The following is a 19,599-nucleotide window of genomic DNA, read 5'->3' as shown; positions in this document are numbered from 1 at the left end:
ACGGTTCCTAACCCTGGCGCTTTCCACCTCCCCCCCCACCCCCCCGCCCCACCCCGGGACGGGAACTGGGGGAGAGTTCAAGCACCCTTGTCTTTCTGCCTCCTGCTCCCAGGTCAGGGAAGCCCTTCAGGGCATGCTGGAAATGCAGAGGGAAAACTCTTAGATGTGTGGGTTCCTGCTCCTGCCCCAACCCCACCTGAGTCCTAGCTTAGGTGTTCTGGGAGAGTGCCCAAGGAGGCTGAGATGAGTCAGAGGCTTCAGGAGGAAAAGGAGCCTGAGAATGAGTGTGTGTGTGTGTGTGTGTGTTTGTCTGTGTGCACGCGTGTACAAGTGACCACCTCATGCTCTTCCTGCTTCCTGAGGTGGCCTGAGTTTGAAAAACAAGCAGATCAGATTGGGTCCAGAGCTATGGCAGCGAGGTCAAGGGCAAGTACCACTGTGTACATAGGGATGCTGGGACGTGCACTACCCTCTGACCCTCTTCTTTACTTGATAGAACATGTTGCAGGGTATACATAGGCACTTGGGAACGGTCAGCATGGCATCTTCATGTTCGGGTCTCAAGGGCACTGTCACCTCTTTCTGAACAAGGTGGACATGGTCCCCTTTAAATGTCAGGACCTGGGGCTGAGGACATTAAAAATAGCCGTCCTCCCTTCTTAAGCCCTGTCATACAACACACCCCCTTACTGAGGCTCATTTGTGGCCCCTTCCCCAAGAACTCCAGTGCAGTGTTTGTTTAGAAGCCCCATGGGCAGGTTTTCAGGGACGCAGGGTCTCCACCGCCTTTTCCTTAAGGGCTGAAATATATTCCTGCTGGATCCCGACACATTTAGTGCCCCTGGAGTGGTGCTGTGTGCCACCTGATCAACTAGACCAGGTGGCGGCAGCCAATGCCACGTCTGCCCTGCACATCGTACCCTCTCCAGTGACCTCAGAGGTCACTGTTGAAAGTTCTACACAAATGGATGGCATTTGCGTCACTGCACCCCAGAAGCAATCCTCACTTACGGGAGCCTGGGAGCTGGTAAATAACTACAGTGGTGGCGTCACCCCCAGAGTAGTAACTCTGAGACTGTTCCCCGAAGTCTCCCAGGATGTCCAGGGGGGATGCACAGGTGCCCGCAGGCATCACCTGCTTACTAACACAGGTCTGGTTTCTTCTATCTGTCCTCGCGCCAGTGCTCCCTGGGGTTCACAAACACTTGCACACGCTCGCACAGTGCACACACAACTCCCATGCACACACCCACATGTGTGCACAAATTCTCCCTCACACACATACATGCATACACACTCATGCTCCAATGTGTCATACATGCCAGGTGGTGAGAAATATTCAGAATAAAACACTCGCTCCCAATTCCCAGTCAACACAACAGCCTTCAGATGCCGGGACTGAATCTCAGTGTTTGTTTTCCCAGCAAATCCTGGTTCTGGGCTCTGGAATCAGTGAGCACACGGGATCTGGCAAACACCCGGAGGCTGGCCTGGTGAAAGCCACTCCACCTCCCTGGCTGGTCAGGTATGTACAGGCCACCGTCCTTGGTGACCCGCCCTCTCACTGTCCCCAGCTTGGGGTGGTAACCCCAGCTCTTCCCGGTGGCGACGGTGACTGACCTGTTGATGAACTCTTCATAGCAGGAGTAGATGGCAGCCAGGCACACGGCCACCAGGTTGGGCAGGACCCGGGGGTGAGGGCAGTGCCCTGTGGGGCCGTGCATGCTGGAAGAGAGCAGAAGGCAGGGTGAGAGGCAGCTGCAGGAGTGCCACCATGGCCTGGAGGCAGGGGGAGGCCGGGCACAGCTTGAGGTGGTCATGGGGGCGCACACTGAGCCTTTTGTTGGGGAGTTGGCAATACCGGGATTGGGTCCTGGCTCTGCCATGTGCAGGCAGCAGAGAACCAAGGTCCAGCTGTGAGCTCCAAATCCTGGTGCCTGGGTTCAAGTCCAGCTGAGCGGTCTTGGCATACTGCTTACCTCTCCACTCTTAGTTTACTTAGCTATAGAATGGGGACTACGGTCCCCTTCTTACTGGGTAACAACAAGAATCCACTTTTCTAAGTCATGAGAAGACCTAGCATAAAGTGGCCATGCGGCCTGGGCAGACACATATATGCCTGGGAGGTTCTGAAATCTTTATTCACAACACCTCACTGTACTTTCAGAAGTGCCCTGCTTTGGAAGAAAAATTAACATGGTCACCCTGACCTAGCATGGGGTCTGAAACACAGTTGCTAAGGCCTCGGTAGATGCAGCAATTGTTATTAATCATGGCTATCTCTATGCCTCAGTTTTTTAACCTGTAAAATGGGACAGTTTGGGGCCTGGAGATAATACCTATAACATTCCTGGAAAATCACTGTGGCCACTGGGACTAACCTAAAAAACTCTGCAAATCTTAGCTGGATGCTTTAAAGGGACCCTGGAGTCACCCAAACTCTGGCAGAAGGACATGTCATTTGCATTTGGAAATGCTTTGTTGATGGCAGGTGAGTGTATCAGGAAGAATGTAACTTCAGAACTGGCTTACCCAGGATATTGTGATTTTCTTAAAAAATAATAAGAGTCATGACAGTGGCCACAAATCACATTCATGCCTTGTTCTTAGTGTTTGTGTCTTAGGTCACCAAAGCCCTCAACTGGATGAAGTGGGTATTGCGATTCTTACTTACAGATTAGGAAACTGAGGCACAGAGAGAAATATTTAAGAATCAAAGCAAAAGTAACTCCCCACTCAAACCCCAGGAGGGAGTAAGAACCAGAATACCTGGCTTCCTTTGAGCCAAGTTTGGGAGGAAGCTGTTAAAGTCCCCCGTGGTGACCCTCCGGGCCGCAGGGGGTCGTTTCCTACACGCCGGGCACCACAGCCCAGGGATGGGACCCGTGGAAATGCTCCTATTGCTCAGGACATTCCCACTTCCTGAGTTCCCACTGAGCATCAGGCATGCTAGGGGCTTCCTCATGTATCATCTTATTTGATCACACACCCCCCGTGTGGAGGACACAGGAGCAGAGAGGTACAGCACTTGGCTCAATGCCACGCAGTAAGTGCCTGAGACCACAGGTGGTCAGGAGGATCCAGGAGACCCTCGCAGAAGAGGAGACGCTCCTGGCCCCTGAACACGTGGCTGCTCTCCGGGCACCCAGGGAGGGCCTGGTTCTGGGCTGAAGGACAGCTGGCTCACAGGCCGGGGGGGAGGGGTCGGCTGGGAGACCCACCTCTGAATGAACTTCTTCACCACTTCCATCCCCGCGTTGAGTTCGTTCAAGGCAAGGATGTACTCCTGAGTAAACAGCCTCAGTCGCGGGCACTTCCCAAAGTCCTGCGGAGGGAACGGAGGGTAGGATTGGGACACGCTGCAGAAGAGGCAGGAGACCAGCAGGGGCGGTGGGAGCCGCTCTGCCCGGAGCCACTGGTGCGGAAGGCAGCGAGGAAACACCAGCCACCACCCCTTTCTAGAAAGCACACACATTCACATTTTCTTTTCAATAACTTGGCACTGTGACACTCATGCTTACACCCTGTGATGGCTGACAATAGAGAACATGGCCTGTCCTGTCACAGGCAGGTTTCTGGCATGTGAGTCACCCCTGTGTGGTCGGCGGGGTCAGCATGCCACAACGACATGGTCGGAAAACACTAACAGGGCCTCCCTCTGCACGGCCACGGGGGACTGCAGACATGGAGACAGGCCTCCCACCACACTCGGGGAGGCAGCAGACGTCTCTTCCGCAGCCACCTGATGGGCTCTGTGCCCGCTTTCCATGGGCTCTCACCTGCGCCACTCAGAACAGCAGAGTCAGAAGATGCCCCAATCTGGGGCCATCCATTCGGGGGTTGCTCTGGGACTCCTTGGGGTTACGAAGGAGGCAAATGCAGTGTCCAGACATCCTCAGTGAGGAGACAGCTTCTCCTGAGTGAGAGGACCGAGGCGGCCCGAACACCAGGTGTGGCCCCCAGTGGGGAGGGTTGCAGTCCAGGGCTCCGCAGGGGCTCCCCCTCCTCTTGGCTGACCCTAGCCACCCACTGTGCTCCACACTAGACTTAAGAGCGTCGATGACTCTGGCTATAAAAAAGCCACCCTCAAAAGGCACACAGGATCAGGTCACCCAGAGGATGAGCTCAAAAAGGCTGATGGAACAAGTAAGGGTGTGTTTGTGTGAAGAATGTGCAATGTGAGAGGAGTTGTGTGTGAAAAATGTGGGTATGAGAGGAGGTGTGTGTGAGAGACGTGGGGTGGGAGAGGAGGTGTGTGTGAGAGACGTGAAGTGTAGGAGTGGTATGTGTGTGTGCGAGAGAGGTGGCCTGGTAGGAAGGTCTGTGCGCTGGGTGGTGAGTGGGAGCGGAGGGAAGGTGGCTGATTTGTGGCTGCTGGTAGTGACGGGGCACAAACTGGAAGGAAGAGGAGGGAGAGGAGGAGGAAGAGGAGGAGGAAGAGAAGGAGGGAGAGGAGGAGGAGGAGGAAGAAGAGAAGGAGGGAGAGGAGGAGGAGGAGGAGGAAGAAGAGAAGGAGGGAGAGGAGGAGGAAGAGGAGGAAGAAGAGAAGGAGGGAGAGGAGGAGGAAGAGGAGGAAGAAGAGAAGGAGGGAGAGGAGGAGGAAGAGGAGGAAGAAGAGAAGGAGGGAGAGGAGGATGGGGAGGAGGAGGAGGAGGAAGAAGAGAAGGAGGGAGAGGAGGAGGAGGAGGAAGAAGAGAAGGAGGGAGAGGAGGATGGGGAGGAGGAGGAGGAGGAAGAAGAGAAGGAGGGAGAGGAGGAGGAGGAGAAGGGAGAGGAGGATGGGGAGGAGGAATAATCTGTTCAAGCTCAGCCCTGGGGGGAAGACTCTGTCTTCACCAACCAGCTCAGGCCAGGGTGCCTGTCCTACCTCAGCTGAAGCCTAATTAAGGGGCACTGAGCACAGACACCTTCTCAGCTCCCCCAGGGCAGCACGTCAACGTGGCGGGTGACAGGGGTCAGCTTGGAGAGAAAAGGCTGTCGGCTCCCGGACTCGTCAGAAGAGACAGCGGGAGAGAGGAGCGTCAGCCAGGAGTGGGCCTGGGGGTCTGCAGTTAGGGACCCGGAGGCTTCATTACTCCACGTCTAAAGCTGTGAGCTGGGTTTTGAACAGTCGGGAGGGGTAACCTGTGGTCACGAGGTTGACCACAAGACAGAGAGCAACCTGTGGTCTCCAAATGCATCTGTCCCTCCTACTGCCCCGTTCTGTGAAGCCCATTTAATAGAAAGCAACCTGAATCAGGACTCTAATCTTAAAGCCAGGAGACTTTCCTTAAGGACCCAATTGATCCCCCGGGCCATCACGTGAGCTGAGTAAAACGTCCCCCAGCGCCCACCGGCCAGGAGCATCTCCAGAGCTGCGGCTGCTTCACCTGAGTCAGGGTCCTCAGGACAACCTAGGGCTCATCTGATGACATCCTGTCCACCAGGATTGTGCCTTTACTTCAGTAAGCAGCAGAAGCCATGGAGAAATACACATGTGTACGCATACACTCATCCCTAACACGCATAGACACGCACACATATGGACACACATATATACACAAATGCACGTCCACATGCATGCACACACACAAAGCACTGAGCTGGAAGATGAGGTCCTTGCATGACTACAACACTGAAGCTTGATTGTGCTTTCAAGGTGAGAAAGATGCCCCGAATCCCTGAGTCCCTGGAAATGGGTGGCAGGAAAGCTTGTGGCCTTGGGCTGCCGGTCCTCTTTGTGTCCCCACCGTAAAATAAGGGTTGAAAGAACTGATTTCTAAACGCTTCTACCTCTAAGGTTTTATGATGCTATGAACCCTGCTAAAGTAACTACTGTTATCTTTGCTATTAGATTTCTGGATAGCCAAGGCCATTTCCTTGGAAATGAACACTACATATGGGCCTGGTGGCCTTTTGAAATGTGGATGCAGGCCCTGGTCTGTGTGGCTCAGTTGGTTGGGTATCATCCCATGCACTAAAAGGTTGCCGGTTCGATTCCCAATCAGGGCACATGCCTAGGTTTTGGGCTTGATCCGGGTGGTGGGTGTGCAGGAGGCAGCCAATTGATGTTATACTCTCACATCGATGTTTCTCTCTCTCTTTCTAAAAAAAAAAAAAATAATAATAAATAAATAAATAAATAAATAAATAAACTATTATTTAAAAAAAAAAAAAGAAAGAAAGTGAAGGATATTTTTCCTCTTTGGAAAAGTCAAATATGCTCCCCTTGGAAAGTAGGTCTGATCACTCAGTGGTCCACTGGGAACCACAGTCACATCTTCTTGCCTCTTGTGCCAAAACAAGAACACTCCAATGAGCAGTGTGTGCACACAGGGACCATGGTCATTCTAGGAGATACAGTTTAACAAACTGTTCAGAACCTACAAGGGAATATACCAAAGGACTGCTTCCATTGGAATCGAGTGTTCATTTCTGCCCCATGAGTAACACTCTTTGAGACTCTTAACCTCTCTAAGATTCAGTTTGCTTATCTATGAAATTGGGGCACATGATATATTTGCAGAAGATGCACTCCGAGAACAGGGGAAGCTCTGAAATCCCAGAACACCACTGTGCTGTATGATTTCCCCCATTTCCCCAAATGCCTCCTTAATGAGAAACACTGTACACAGGTGAAGAGAAGTCACACTTTACTGACAGGTATGTGGCTGGTGGCAGGCTAGGCATACTCACTAACTAACCAGTGACTAGACTCCCCACATCAGCTCAGAGGCCCAGCTCCAAAATGGTGCATCGGCCTAGGGCCAATTACCACTGAAGGAGAGTTAAATGGTGACATGGATGGTCTGCTCCGCTCTCTGCACCCGGTACCAGTGGCAATCACTGCTTCTCACACATCTGTGCTGCAGGAAGAGGGGCTCCCCTGTTCCGTCCACAGTTCTCTTACGACTTAGTGTGTAATGAGTAGTCGCTTTATAGCAGCTCCAGACTCCAGAGTCTCTTAGGGAAGTTCTTTAAAAGTGAAGTGAGAATTCGTGCCTGAGGGCTCCTGATGTCTGCCAGGCCACAACAGAGCTATAAATTCTGGATCTGCCCTGTAGCTGTTCTGATTTTTATCCAGAAAATTATTACATGGTCAACACTCCAGGCCCATAAAATTAGCCAAATATAAGGAAGATGTTGTATGGTTAAGCTATGGGAGGCTGCCTGAATTTTGAAATTTTTCCCTTTGAAATTAGATGTCCTAAAAAAACCCTTATTAGAGTCTATTGACTACCATGAAATAGGCAAAAGTGTTTATGTGCCTGGGGAGGCCTGGGCTGGGCCAAGTATGCCCTCGGTAAGGCTCTGTCCCTGGTAAATTGTGATGGGAAGTCCTTTGCAAAAGAAACTGCAGAACCTTTGCTTTGGACTCTGAAAGGATGCTGCCCCCTCCTCACACCACATCCAGTGACTTTAAAATCAACAATCAGAGACCCTTTCCTCCCGAGATAGCTAAGCCAGAGGGCCTTTGAAACTATTAAAGCCCAAATCAAGGCAGAACCTCCTTGACACCAAAAGATGGCAAGTTTCTTTAGTCCTGGAGAAAGAGTCAAATGGACCATCCCTCTCCTCTGTGCTCAGAAAATAAGAAATGCACTTATCTTAAACCAAGAAAGATCTCAGAAACAAGCAACAATTTAATTATGGAGTGTGATCACTCAGAATCACCAGATTCAAACAGAATTCGTATGGGACCAACACGGTTCAACTGGCAGCCGCTGGGTAGAGAGTCTTAAGCCACCTCTGGGCTCTGCGGGAAGAGTGCTGCACTTGATTAATGACTTCCACCACCATGCATTTCCATTCCTGACTGGGGGAGGGGGGTCATGTAATCTCCCTTAGGGGCATGTTGTGGAGACGGAAAGCTACTTCACAAAGTAAACTGTTGGCAGGTCACCCTTTTGCAGAGTCGTTTTCAACATGCTAAATCCCGACAGGGCCAGGGCAGCAGTCACGGGCACCTCACAATGTGGCCGACCTGCGCGGTGATGACAGAGATGCCTCCGGGTCACTGAGGTGAACCTCAGTCTGGGCTGGGAGCTGGCTTGGCAGCGCACGCTGGACACGGGCCCTCACTTTAGTCTGCCTGCTCCTCAGCGCCAGGAGCCCTCACGGCTGCTCACAGGTTCCCTAAGGGACCTTCTGGTCTCAGCCCTTCATCTGTAAAGGGAGGTCATGGACCGTCACAGGTGTGAATGACAATACACTTGAGGGTCACACTCTAAGGCTCTAAGGAGGTGTGACAGATGTGAGTCATGCTTCTGCCTCAGTTCCCCAGGTGTCATGTGGAGGAGATAATGATACCTGCTGTTCTCACTGGACCGCTCAGAGATGAATGGGGCCACACAGACTGCGAGCGCCTGGTCCACTGTAAGTGTGCAATTCTGCCACTGTTTTGTTTGTTTAAATATATTTTAAGTGATTCAGAGAGAAAGGGAGAGGGAGAGAGAGATAGAAACATCAATGACGAGAATCATTGATCAGCTGCTTCCTGCACGCCCCCCACTGGGGGATCGAGCCCACAACCCAGGCATGTGCCCTTGACCAGAATCAAACCTGGGACCCTTCAGTTCACAGGCTAATGCTCTATCCACTGAGCAAAACCGGCTATGGCTGGGCTGCCACTGTTTTTTTTTTTTTAATCCTCACCAGAGGATATTTTTTCACATTGATTTTCAGACAGTATGAAAGAGAGAGAAGAAGGGGGAGAGAGAAACATCAGTGTGAGAGAGACATATTGATTGGTTGCCTCCCACACGTGCCCTGACCAAGCCCAGAGATTGAACTTGCAACTGAAGTACATGCCCTTGATTGGGAATTGAACCCACTACCCTTTGGTCTGCGGGCCAGTGCTCTACCCACTGAGCCAAACCAGCCAGGGTGTGTTTTTTTTAAACTAACTAAAGCTCATACTTTATTCCAAGTTCCTCCGTTTTTCCCTAATGTCTTTTCTGTTTCAGGGTCCCATGCAGGGCACCACATTACACGTAGTTGTCGTGTCTCCTTGGATCCTCTGCACGGGACAGTTTCTCCGCCTGTCCTGTTTGTACTGACCTGCACAGTTTTGAGGAGCAGTGTCAGGGGTTTGCAGTATGTCCCTCAACTGGGACTGGGCTGACATTTTCCTCTTGACCAGACTGGGGCTGTGGGTTTGAGGCAGACCCCAGAGGTAAAGGCACAACCACAGTTGGCTGCTGACCTCCATCACCTGTGGGGACTGGTGATGGCTGCTGACACAGTTGGCTGCTGACCTCCATCACCTGTGGGGACTGTCAGGTTTCTCCCCGGGACAGTCACTCTGTCCCCCTCTCCATCCTGTACACTCTGGAGGGTCCTCACTAGGAACAGCCCCCAGCGAAGGAGGGAGGAGTTCCGCTCCCTCCTTGGGGGTAGAGTATCTCACAGACACCATGTGGGACTGTACACGGGAGACCATCTCTTCTCCCGGAGCCATCCCATTTCTGTAATTCTTACCTCCTGTGAAGAGATTCTTCCTGTCGCCGGAACAGAAAAACAAAGAACCAAAGGGGACAGGCCACACGCAAACCCACTTCAACAGAATCCCAGCCCCAGTCCCTGGCTGTCAGGGTGGCCAATCTCAACCCAAAATCTTTGTAAAAGTGAAAGGCCGGGAAGGTGTGCCCACCTCCCCGGCTTTGTGGTCGGTGCTGGGAGACTCACCATGTTATGCTTGAGGATTCTCTGGACCACGGGCGTGAACACCTCGATGACCACCATGGACCGGGGCCGCTCTCTGCAGTGCTGGGGAAACAGGAGGACATGGTCGGCACTGAGCCTGCGGCCTCTCGCCCAGGGAGCTCAGCACGGGGCCTGGGCTCCCTGCTGAACAGTGTTGCACAGCTCTTTGTTCATATTTTTGGAGGAAGAAAAGTGGGTGAGGAAGGAAGTTTAGTTTGCTTTTTATTCTGATCTTAAAGTCTGAGCGTGTATCTTGCGGTGCGGGAAGGCGCGGTTCTGACACGGCCCTTGCTTAGCGCGGTGAGACTGCAGCACTAAGACCCGGCGCAGGGCCTGGCACAGGAGCTCCACGTAACCACTGCAAGAACACCAGGGGTTTGATGTCTGGACACCAGTCTGGAAAACTGTGGCTTTTCCACTGCCGGCTTTGATAACCTGCAGCAGTCTGCAGGCCAAATGCAGCTCTGAGTGTTTCATCTCACGGGCATGGTGCTTTGATTTCCAACTGAAACTGAAGGCCTTCAGGTGGAGCAGACAAGAGCCCACCACGGCAGCACATGCACCGCCTGCCCGGGCCTGAAGGTGCTGTTTCCCAGCCCTGGAGGAGGACGCCGTACTTGGGATATTAGAAATCAGGGCTTTCCTGGGAAATTAGGATATATTAACTTTCCTCAGCTCTTGGGGTCCCAGTTTTGAAGTCTGGCAGGAGAGACTGCCCAGCGTGTCCAGAGCTGGTCCAGAGTGGATCTGGTGGGGCGGCTCTGTTCCCCTCAGCTCTCTTCTCTGGAGGGCTGCCTGGTAGGTGAGGCACTGAGGCTGTGGCTTTGGCCCCCTCATCCCCCAGGGGAAAACAGCCAGAAGGCTTACAGGCCCCCCTGGCTGGGACCCCTCGCTCCAGGTGGCAGGACAGCCTTCTGTTTTAGAATCAATGGAGAGTCCTACCAGGTGGTGCCCAAAAGGATGTTTTGGTCTCATCACTGTTTTTAAACTGCGCTACCATTTACTCCGAACAGCGGTCCATTGTGCTAGAACAAGTCTGTAAACCATGAGATCTGGGAGAAACCATACAGCTGAAAGCAGACAAAAGGCAGATCTGGATTAAACTCGACCAAATATCAAGAGAAGAGAGGACACCTGCTGTGACAGGTGAGAAGCCCACGCACTGGGTTATCTGACCCATCCTCTCAGGGGCAGGGAGGCCCATCTTGTCTGCAGTCTCACCAAGCTGTTGCTTCTTCCCCTCGTGTGCCCCGAGGGCGGGGCCTGGATACAGCACAGGAGCCTGACACCTGTGTGCAAGCACGCTCTTGCATACACACACACACACACACACACACACACACACACACACGTACAACTGTAGAGTTGGGCACTCATCCACTTGGACCACCTTACCTGCTTGGACTGGAGGGCACACACTGGCACGTGCCCACATTAAGAAATGTACCCTGGGCATTTCGGGCCAGCAGGCTGGCCCACCCTCTGCTCTGTGGGTCGCTGAAAAAGGTCTCCTGGTGGAGAGATAGGGCCAAAGAGGATGACACAATCCTGTCTCCCTAAACCTCGTGTCACCTGACAAACACAGAGAGAGCGCACTCTCCCTGGGTGAAGGGCCCAGGGATGAAGGGCAGGGATGGGGCAGTAGGTGAACCCCAGTGTCCTTTCCTTCAGAACCATCAGGCCTCCCAAGTGCCGCTTTGCCAGGCCACGTGGGAGGAAAGGAACGCAGCGAGGTGAGTCACCAGGAGAGACCAGGGTAGCACTGGGAAGCAGCAGACCTAGGCCCTCGCCTTTCCAAGGACATTAAATTATGACACAAAAAAATCACACTGCAAAGAACAAAAGCAGATTGTGTTCAGCCCCAGGCCACTGTAGTGAGCTGGCAGAATGAGGGATGCCTGGTCCCCGACGTGCCCTGGACATGTTCCGGGTAAATCCCACTGCGAGGCTGGCGCTGTGTCCCTGGGAGCGGGTGTCCCGTTCCGTGGCTCCTCCCAGCTAACCTGGCATCCCCTGACTGCTTTCCCTGCTCAGGAAAGCCCCACGGCCATGCCCCCACTGTGGGCCAGCTGGTGCTCAGAGGAGCCCTGGCTAAAAATAACCCAGCTGACGTCAGGAGCCCAGAAAATCTGCTGCAAACTTCTCCCAAGACAGCCACAAAGACATTCCAAGGAAAAGCTGGACACTCCTCCCTGACCCACTGGTTTGGACCCTGTGCCTCGATTATCACCTGTGTGACCGAGAGGGGGCTGCAATCCTAAGAACAGGGTACCTGGCTTGCCTTCCAGCTGTGTCCAGGGCGGGGCCCTGGGTTTTTAACAAATTGTGCCAAGCCAACCCGCAGCACGCACACAGGGAGGCAAGCTGGTCCTGCAGACGCAGGCCACTTCTGCCATGCCATACCTTGCAAAAGAATTCACAGAGATCTGGTGGTGGATGGTTGTTTTCCAGCAAAGGGGCGATTGCCTGAAAGACAATGAACCCAGCGTCAGTCGGAATCTCTAGAAGGAAACGTAAGGCGGGTGTGTCTACACAAGAGGGATGACTCATGATGGAAAGCACAACCTCCCTGTCACCCTCTCGGCAAAAAACGCCCATTCTCTAACCTGCATGCCGGGACTCTTAAACTGGGGGGCACATGGTTCCCTTAGAGAAGGTGATACAAACTCTGAGCTGCCCCCCCGAAACATGCACATACAATGATGCATGTATCTTTAGGGTTTCATGACCTGCTGGCATCCCCTCGGATTACAGTCCCTGACTCTGAGGCAGGATCGTGGCTTCGAGCCAGGCTTTGGGGGCAGAGTCCTGGGTGCGAGTCCTAATCCTGGTGCTCACTGCAGTGTAACCATTAGAGCAAGTTATTTCCTGTCTCTGAGCTCCCGGGCTCCAACCTGCAAAGTGGAGCAGAGTTGCTGTGAGGGTGAGAGAGGTCACATGTGCAGAGGCGTTGCTCAGCCTCGCCCTGCTGACATTTGGGCTGGTTGTTCCTATGGTGGCAGCTGCCCTGTGCACTGTGGGATGTCTAGCAGCATCCTTGTTCTCGACCCACTAGATGCCAGGAATGACTCCTCATGCAGCGGTGACAGTAAAAAATACCTCCAGAGACCTTTGCTTTATATTCAGGAAGGTTGCGATATTTACTGCCCCTTGAATTCATTTCTCAGGAGCCTTTGTAAGCCAGCTGGACAGTAATTACTGGTTCCACTGCCATTCCTATGCAAGGGTCCGCTGGAATGCATGGTGTTTGATTCTCCATTTTTCTGTCTCTTTCATAATTCGTTTTAATGAGTTTGCTAAACTTCACATTCAAATAAAATTTCTGAACAATTAAAAGGTGTGTCCTGATATTGCCAAATGCCCCGAGGGACAGAACTGGTCCCGGCTGAGAACCCCTGGTGCAAGTGCCTCTCGCAGAGCCTGCAACAGGCCAGCTCTCAGGAAATGTAGTTACTAATGGTTAATAGCCACGTGAAGTCCACTCTTCATCCTGTTTGCCACACTGGGCACGTTAGGAAACAGGAGACCCTGGACCCAGCAATGAGATTGCCAGGTTGTGTGACAACTCAACTCAACCTCACTGGGCATTAGACTCTAGTCCAGGTGTGGGCAAACTTTTTGACTCGAGGGCCACAATGGGTTCTTAAACTGGACCGGAGGGCCAGAACAAAAGCATGGATGGAGTGTTTGTGTGAACTAATATAAATTCAAAGTAAAGGAGCGGAGGGGAGAGCAAGAGAACCGGATAGAACAGCCGGATCTGGCCCGCGGGCCGTAGTTTGCCCCCGGCTGCTCTAGTCCATAAAATGGGAAAACTAGAGACACTGATTCACAGGTTGTTGTGGGAATTTGATGAGAGAAAACTCTAGAAGCTTTGGAGTCTCAGGGCTGGTATAAGCCCACTGCCTGGAGCACAGCATGTCACTGACACCATCGCACAGCAGCAAGGGGTGACGATTTTGCCCAACTCCCCAGGAAAGCTCCGTGATGACATGGCCTGTCCACAGCCCAGACTCTGCCTCCTTGTTTCAGGGGGTCTCCCTGATCTGCCCCCTACAGCGATGCCCTTGGATATGGGTAGGGACCTTGAAGTAAGGCCTTCTGCTTGTCTGGGACCATTAGGGAAAGAAAAGTATAACTGGACCCAAGTAGAAGGTGACCGTTGCCCAGTTACATAGGTGAGAGCCCCTGGGTGAAGAAGGAAGCCCCTGACATGGAGGTCATGTCCTGCAGCACCAACGATCAGGCCCATAAGAGCTGAAGACGAGGCCCGAATCTTGTTTATCCAGGGCTGTGCATGCACCTATTCAGATTTAACTGCTATGAAATAAACTATTTTAACTGAAATAAAATGTAGAATGCATTCCTCAGTCGCACTAACCACACTTCAGTAGCCACATGAAGCTGGTGGCTGCCATTCTTGATGGTGTAGACAGAGAACATTTCCACACTGAACATTTTCCTGGACAGTGAGTCAGTGTCGGACACCTTGGGGGCGGGGCCGGATTCTGCTGTCCCCCCCATGTGCTGGCCTGAGAGGAGTGAGGTCACAGCAGAAGACAGTGGGGCAGGGAGCCGCTGCCTGGCCCATGGCTCTGCCACATGCAGGGTGCATCCCCTGGGTTGAACCCCTTTAATCACATGAGCCCCTCTTTCATGGGAATGAGTTAAGGAACAGAGGAGTGGGAACAAATTGAACGTCCACAGGTGTGGGTTCTGTGCTTCCATAGCAATTCTCTCATTTGACTGCCAAACTCAGTGAGGTCAAGCAGTAGTTACTTCCATTTACACAGATGAAGAGACAAATGGTCAGGGAAGCTACAAAGCCTGCCCTAATCACAGAATGATAATTTTACAACATATAATTAATAAAAACGCTTATTTTTGTGTAGAATCTTTCTATGAGCTAAGCATAATAGGTGTATATTAGCTCATTTAACTCTTTCAGCAGGCCTATGTAGGAAAGGCCCTGTTGTCATACCCATTTCATAGACGAGAAGACTAAGGCGTCAAGTTAACCGAATGCTATCTGAATGGCTGCCTGGTTAAATAACAATATTCTTGAGCCTGTAGAAAGAATGGGGGTAGGCCAGTGGTCCTCAACTAGTGTGACTTTGCCCCCCAGGGGACATCAGCACGTGGTGACATTTTTTATTGTCACCACACCCCTGTGCTACTGGCATCTAGAGGGCAGTGGCCAGGGGTGCTGCTCAGCATCCTACAGTGCACACAGGACAGTCCTCACCACAAAGGATGACCCATCCCCAATGTCGCCACTGCCAAGGGTGAGAAACCCTGGGGTAGTTATGCACGAAAAGACTTGAGAGAATTTCCAGGATATTCGTTAAGTAAAAAAAACAAAACACAAAAATGCAGAACAACACACTCAACATGACATCATCGATGTTAAAAACAAAAAGCAAAAACACAACCATGTCTGTCTGTGTGACTTTGTCACCACTGGAAACCTCTAGGGCTACCTCTGAAGAGGGTGCTGGGATGGGGTAAATTTTTTCTTTTTACAATTAAAATACACTCATGAAATACTTGCAAAATCAAAGATAATTTTAATGAAATTAAATAAAATTTCAAGTTCTTCCATTACTCGCCCAAGGTCAGAGCTAGTATGGGGTGGTCCCAAGGTCTGCACTTGGCTCTGAACTTGAACCCACATTCGGCTTTAAAACCACTTTCTTCACCAGCATGGGGGAAGGCAGCTGGCATTTGGCCTCCAGGTCCACATTCACCCAGTGACACTCCAGCTGTTACCAACCAACAGTTACCTATTGCACGGATGCCTGACTGACGGATTGAATAAAGCCAACTCAAGTTACTTGTAAAAGTACTCATAAAAAATAAGTCCATAAAAAAAATACCAGCCCCGTTGGGAGAAGACTAATTGCCAATAGGCCAAATCAGATACTGTAATTGCTGAAATGAAAGGAGGCTGCAGAAGGCTTCATGGTAATGGACACAGCATTGGGAATAAAGAATGCTGAAAGGAGGGCTGAGGGCCAGACCCTCAGATCAAATTCTTCCCTGTTCTCAGGCATCCCCGCTGAGCAGGGAAGCTCAGCCAGGCCCAATTAAGGGGTCAGCCCAGCCAAATTAGCTGGCTAAATGCAGCCTGCATTTCTCGGACCAAAATGTCTTTCCCAGGCTTGTCCTAAGTCCAAAGCCCTTGCCCCTCCTTTCCAGGGCCGAGGCGCACAGTGAGACCCACAGGTGTTGTCAGAAGAGAGGAAGATGCCAACTCCTTGCCCGGCATATACTAGTACATTCCCACCTGCTTCTCCACTAGCCAGTCTCATCACTTTGCCTTTGCATGGACTGGGCCCCCTGCCTGGACTGCCTTTCCTGGGAGCACGCCTGCCCATCTGTTAAGACTCCGTTTGCTCACCTCCTCCGGGAAGCCCTCTGCCATCTTCCTCCCAGCACCCTCCCTGTCCTCTGTGCTCCTCTAACACCCGAACAAATTTGAACCTCTGACCATTACGTGATTATCTGTTGACCTGCCAGGTCCTCCCAGCTCATAATAAATCCCTCAATGGTAGCTTCATATCTATGGATTAGAGACTAGTGTCTGGCACATACTTGTATTCACATATCAACAAATGTTTGTTAAATTATATTGTTAATTAACAGTATACCAGAGAAAGGTGGTGGTGGGTGACTGGGGGTGCCCAGGAGGATGCTCCCTGGTCTGGCCAGAGATGGCTATGGGTGGTCACGCTGGAACACGGGAGAAACCTCTGTATTTTTAGCAAATACTCACTGAGTACCTACTATGTGCCAGACACTGTATCGGTGCTCCACAGAAATTGCTGCTTTTACTCTCAGCAATAAAAGGCCTAGGGCTTATCTCCTTTGGTGTCGATAGGACCCAGCTGGGGCCAAGAGGGTGACTGTCCAGACTGGGCTCATGAGGGCCAAGTAGTTGGGCATCCAAAGTCCTAATTCAGCTCAGAGGGGCATGGTGCTGGGATGTTGCCCTTGTTTCAGCGCTGGGACCTCTTGGGCAGGTGAGTGTTCCAGGTCCTGTCCCAGGTACACAAACCTCTGCCCCTCACTTCCATTTCAAGTTCTGCCTCCCTCCCTGCTTTCCACTTCCTTATGCTTTATGCTCCAGCGATGTTGATGTTTCAAAAAGATACTATGTTGTTTTAAATCTCCGTTTACATTTTATTTCCTCTCTCTGGAATGCCTTTACTCTGTTTTGCCACCTGGCAAACTCCTATTGATCCTTCAAAACCCAGCTCAGACACCAGGAAGTTCTCTGGCTTCTTTCCCAGGTGATTTTGTCACTCTACTCTCTACACAACATGCCTCTATTTTTGCAGTGATCTCATTTGTCTTCCTACAATAGATGGTGAATCCTTGGGAGCTGGGGCTGTCTTAGTTATCTGTGGATTCAAGTACCCAGCACAGTATTTTGTACCCAGTAGGTGCAATTTCATTTCTTTCTTCTCTCTAGTGAGAGTCATGCTTCATAGCTTAAAATCATCAAGGAAGATATTTTACCCCAGAGATGCTTACATCATAGTCAAGTCCCAGAAAATATCATCTCACTTTGCGTATCAGAGGAAATTAAAAGTTTCTATTTGTGGGTTAATTAGGAGACATGGCGTGGGCAAGAAAGAGACCGGCTACATTTCCACTAAGGGTTTTGCCTCTGAATAAGTTATATGGTCTCTGCTATCTCCTGCCTTCAACCCCCTCTGCAGACTCAGGCCAGAGGAGGCGATTAAGACACATTTGCTACAAACCTCAAAGACTGATAATTATATCCCCCCAAAATCAATTGGACTCTGAAATGTGCAAAAGCAGGAGCGAGACATGTCTGGCTTGATAAAGAGACAGCCGAGCCAGGTCGCTGTGTTAGTGGATGATGCTGGCGCCTCCAGAATTAACTCAAACTGGGCAAGAATTGTGGGCACTGGAAGAGGGATGGCGAGAGACTTACCACAATGATGTTTTCATGCTCCTGGGTCGTCAAGTTTGTGTTCTAAAGGATGGAACGCAGAAAGCAGGAGGAAGAAAAGGAAAACAAACAAACATTAATAAAGTGGAAGGTCCACAGTTTCAACTGCTTCCAGCCTCTCAGTGCACTGCTGTTGCCTGTTCTTAATTACACAGATCAGAAGCCCCTCAGAGGCAGGGTCGGGACAGGAGGAAAGTACACCCTGGGACAGGGGAATCAGGTTCCGAGTCCCTGTTCGCAGCCTGTGAGTCCTGTGATGCGGACAGACCACTTTTGAGTAAGACTCAGTTTCTTCTGCTGTACATGGGATCCTCTTTAGGCTGCAGGAACAGGATATATGCCACTTGGAAGCCAGAAGACAGGTTCATAATAAACACGTGAAGAACACTCTTCAGTCTTGACTCTCTGCTGGAGTCTACTAGGAGTGGCATATATATATTATCTCAGTGGTTCTCAAACTAGGTTCCTAGGGAACATTAGTGTTCCATGAGTTGGCCCAAGATGTGTTAGCTAAATTTCAATTCTAACAGTTAATTTTCAAAAAATAATATTAAGTTGAAGGGATTAAACTTGCTTCATTTTTAGGTTTTCCCCTCAATCTGGATATTTCTTTCACAATTGGTACCTGTACTGCCATCCTGTGAGTATGCGAATAAGGAAAGGAATGAATATGCAATAAATGAGAAACCATGGGAAAACTCAGAAACGGCCACTATTGTCTTTTTTGCTAGATTCAGGGCACGTTCTGCTTTGTCTGTCTTGGTAGACTCAGGCTCTCTTGGGTGTTAATTCGCATTTTTTAACAGAGTCACGTATGCTGCTCATAAGATGCCTCATCACTGGACAGGAATGGCAAGATCGACTGGTCTGGGTTCTAGAAAGAGCCCACGACACCCACCACCTGGACAGGTCTAAGGAGCGCTGGGATATCTAATGAGCTTACACCCGCTGAAGCAAAAGAAAAGCTAGCGCACTGTGAATCTGCTTTTGTCCAGCTGCCTAGGAATGAAGGCGGACACAGAACCAGGGTCAGTGTCTGAGCTCCACGAGGCTCCAGGTTCCCATGGAGACAGCCTGATCCGCGATGCTTAGAACCAGGGGACATTTGGGAGGATGTTTTATGGGTTCCAACGCCTTTTTCTTTTTGTGGCTGCTGGAGTTTGAGCAGCCCATTGAGGGCAGATGATTAAACTTCAGTCATTGTTCAGCTCAGGGTGGATGAAAGCCCCGCTTTGGTCTGGGCTTTGTTCTTGCTTCCCTGTGACTGACTGACTGTCAGTTCGCTATGCCTCAGGCACTGTGTGAGAGCTTTGTAATACGCATGCCACCCATTTCTCTTTCTCATGACCATTCTCCTACTATTTCCTACTATCCCAACAAATGAGCTACCTGAGTGAGACTCAAAGAGGTATGGCTGCTCACCAGGAACACAGCTAATAGTTGGTGGAGTGGGGATTGGACCCATCTGTCTTGATTCCAAAGCCTTTATCTCCCAGCACCGAGTAAGGGTGCTCAGCCCACGCAAACGGCAGTTCCCCCTTTCAGCTGCCATGGGACCAGCCTGTCCCTCACCACGCCCGCCACCTTTCCAGCAAGGGCCTTGGGCCAGCACAGCGGCTGTTTCCTTTGTCCATCACCGATGGCAGCCCATGCCACTCTGCAGGGACACTTTTCTGCATCAAGGTCATTTTCAACCCCGGGGGCAGAGCACTTACCAAGAGCCACTGCTTAGAGGGGCACTAAGCTGAGTGGCCACTCCACACACTCAACTCAACAAAGGCCTGGGAGGTAGGGGACACCGGCTTCACTTGGCCGGTGGGTGGATGGATGGTTCTTTCTCAGAATTGTTTGGCTACCCAACAGCCTCCTCTTTCCCCTCCATCCCGCGGGCTACTACGCACTTTCTGGTTGCTTAGGTGAGGGCTGGTGCCTCT

At 51.2% G+C, this 19,599-nt stretch overlaps 1 protein-coding gene across 1 annotated transcript in view; it reads right to left on the bottom strand.

Moving 5' to 3' along the window:
- CMIP (c-Maf inducing protein) overlaps positions 1-19,599 on the bottom strand; it is a 237,598-nt gene that overhangs the window by 30,211 nt on the left and 187,788 nt on the right. The window contains exons 5-9 of the mRNA XM_080645754.1: positions 17,648-17,689; positions 12,088-12,150; positions 9,667-9,747; positions 3,222-3,325; positions 1,621-1,725 (exon numbers count right to left, since the gene is read on the bottom strand). Of these exons, the coding sequence (XP_080501880.1) occupies positions 1,621-1,725; positions 3,222-3,325; positions 9,667-9,747; positions 12,088-12,150; positions 17,648-17,689 (395 nt within the window). The remainder of the gene's footprint in view (positions 1-1,620; positions 1,726-3,221; positions 3,326-9,666; positions 9,748-12,087; positions 12,151-17,647; positions 17,690-19,599) is intronic.

Source organism: Plecotus auritus, assembly GCF_963455305.1.
Source record: "Plecotus auritus genome assembly, chromosome: 10".
In the NCBI taxonomy this organism is placed as follows: Eukaryota; Metazoa; Chordata; class Mammalia; order Chiroptera; family Vespertilionidae; genus Plecotus; species Plecotus auritus.
Note: the sequence above shows the minus strand (reverse complement) of the source record. Positions and strands in the feature narration are given on the sequence as shown.